Source organism: Lathyrus oleraceus, chromosome 4, assembly GCF_024323335.1.
Source record: "Lathyrus oleraceus cultivar Zhongwan6 chromosome 4, CAAS_Psat_ZW6_1.0, whole genome shotgun sequence".
In the NCBI taxonomy this organism is placed as follows: domain Eukaryota; kingdom Viridiplantae; phylum Streptophyta; class Magnoliopsida; order Fabales; family Fabaceae; genus Lathyrus; species Lathyrus oleraceus.
Window position 1 is genome coordinate 181,133,911 of NC_066582.1, and position 2,656 is coordinate 181,136,566.

General features: G+C 37.5%; 1 protein-coding gene across 1 annotated transcript; it reads right to left on the bottom strand.

The window, feature by feature from the left end:
* Positions 1–465: 465 nt before the first annotated feature.
* LOC127136583 (uncharacterized) lies at positions 466–1,032 on the bottom strand. Its single transcript, XM_051063124.1, has one exon. It carries the CDS (start codon positions 1,030–1,032, stop codon positions 466–468), a length of 567 nt encoding a protein of 188 aa, XP_050919081.1.
* Positions 1,033–2,656: the final 1,624 nt, after the last annotated feature.

Sequence of the window (2,656 nt, forward strand, 5' to 3'; positions counted from 1 at the left end):
TATCCATGTAATCTACTTGTTGCATTGTGATGGTCAGTAGCTAGATAAATTTAAGTAGATAATGGCATTAAGTTTGTAATGGTTAATAAAGAAAAATACCTATTTAATTTATGAAAAGGGAGGAAAGAAAAAAAGGATAGATAAAAAAAATGACATTAATAAAACAGGAAAATTTCGCTATGTTTTACGTCGATAGCGCGTCGACTCAGGAGTGTAAGTACTCATGATGGTTCTTTCGAGGATGAATCCTCGGTCACACTTTTAATTATCCTCGATTTTCATTCCACTTATCACGCCATCTCTCATATCCATCACCTTTTCTTATTTTTCTTCTGCGAGGTAGTTTATCCTTCTGAACTTGTGGTGGTGGTTCTGGCTCTATCCTGAGAGCTAGCTTTTCAGGTTTAGGTTCAATTTTTTCATCCACCACCTCAAAGTCTAATTTCCCCTTTTTATACTAATGAGTTACCTAGTTTCACGGTCTTCTAATTTTCTCTTCTTATTCAGGATCTCAAATAAAGGTGCATTGGTGTGGATATTTTCTAATAGCTCCTCATAGCATTCAGACTTGGGGTCTACCTTAACTTCCATAGACCTTCGCGAGAAAGGAATTGGTGATTTATAGGGAGGAGGAACAACACATAGTGCTTCCTTCTCTACCTCTTCGACAACCTCCCTTTCGGGTGGTGTCGGTGGATCTTTCTCAATCTTTACTCTTTTCTCACCTGAACCCTCCTCATTATCACTCTCCTTAGGATTTTCGGTATATTTTTCACTGGTGATTGTTACAGCATCCGCATCTTTCTCAGGGAGTGGTCCTAGAGGTGTCTGCGCACGCAGGGAGATTTGAGTCTCCAATGCCTCGTTGTGAGTGACGAGGGACTCGACCACAGTGTTCAGCTGCCTAAGGGTTTCATTAGTATAAAGACTTTGTTTTCTAAATTCTTCATTCTGAAGATTTTGTGTAGCCACAAAGCGTTCCATCATAGATTCTATCCTAGAGTGAGTTTGCGTCACAATGAAATCCTCCATTAATATTTCCAGGTCAGATTTATAGGAATCTTGCGATTCCTCACAATACTAGAAGTGATAATCATAAAGAATATTTGGGTGATACATGGTAATAGAGAAAATAGCACCTTAATCTATACTAGGTAACACTGGAGTTACGATATCGACCAAATTAGTCCATGGCAACCGCACCAAAAACTTGATCGCGAGTTAGTAAGTCTATGGGAATTGTGACTGCAAATGCATAGTCCTATCGCGTAGTTTTAAAGATTATCGAACCCACAAGGACTAATAATCGAACGTTTCGTTATCTAATGTTACTATGTAAATTTAAGGCTGATGATCCTTCTAAGATTGGAGGGATGAAGAGAAATAACTATAACATAAATAGAAGATTAATAAGGATATATGATATAGGGGATATTGGTATGTAACGCATCAAACTTCGGGGATTCGATAGATAGTTTGGTGTAATCTTATTGGTCAAAATATTCTTCAGTAGAAATTATTTATAGAAAGGACTTAGTCTCACACTCTCGTTTTTATTGACTTTGACCATACTCCTAAACCAGAATGCTTGGCTCTCGCGGTCTCATTGTTAATTTAAAAGTAAATTTTGAATATGAATAAAGTCTAATTAATCCTAAAGCGCTCTCGCTGTGTTTAAGATTAATGCCTAGTTTCAGCTATCTGGTTAAAATCTCAAACTCTCGTTCTTGTTGACCGTAACCTTGGTTTGTTTGTTCTCTCGTACGAAAAACAGTTTGATTAAAATAAGAAACTAAAAACCGGAAAAATAAGTTTTATAAAAACTAACACCAATTATTTATGAATCTCGTCGTTTCGACGGTCTTTACACACCAATACCTAAGGGTTTAGGCGGACATGGATCCGTTAATAGACATGGTATTTGGAAAATCAAACATGCAATAAGGCATAAATAAATAAATTAGCAATCAAAATAAAACCTGGATTATGAATTGAGAACTGAAACTGATTCTTGATTCTTCGATTAAAATAATGTCGGCAGGCTTTGGCAATGAGTAATCGTTACACTTAAATTCAAATGTGTAAAAAATAAGTTGCAATAGTCCCCGATGTGGAGAACTATTACTGTTACAAAGTAGGAAAAACTGCCTTGGAAACTAAAAGAAAATACTATCTGACTAAAAAATTAATCGTCGATTGAAAGCTGGAAGAAGAGAGACGACGTGTAGAAAACTACCTTCCTTCCATATGTTCCACATCCCTAATTTGTAGCCGAAGGTAGGCGGATTCGGGATTAGAATCATGGAGACAAAGTAGGTAAGGCTAGGTTGTGGCGGTTGCCACAACCCTAGTCTTTGACTTCGTGGCGAGCGCCACAATTTAAGGGTTGAGCACCACAAATTCTTCATGCTTGGTGGCAGGCGCCACCACCCTCTTTGGTTCATGTGGCGGGCGCCACACACTCAGGTGATGGGCGCCATAAGCCTATTTCGTGTGGTGGCTCATTATCTATTTTTTTCTCCATTTTCTTCTCTTTTTCTTTCCTTTTTTCTATTTACCATGTTGCTTGCTCGTAAACCTTTTATTCGATAAATACCTGCAATAAACATAAAATACTGCGTAATAATAATTGTTAATCAAGTAGAAAGCAATGCGT

Bases quoted from the DNA above. Each gene is read 5' to 3' on its own strand.
- LOC127136583 (XM_051063124.1), bottom strand. From the start codon at position 1,032: ATGGAGGATTTCATTGTGACGCAAACTCACTCTAGGATAGAATCTATG.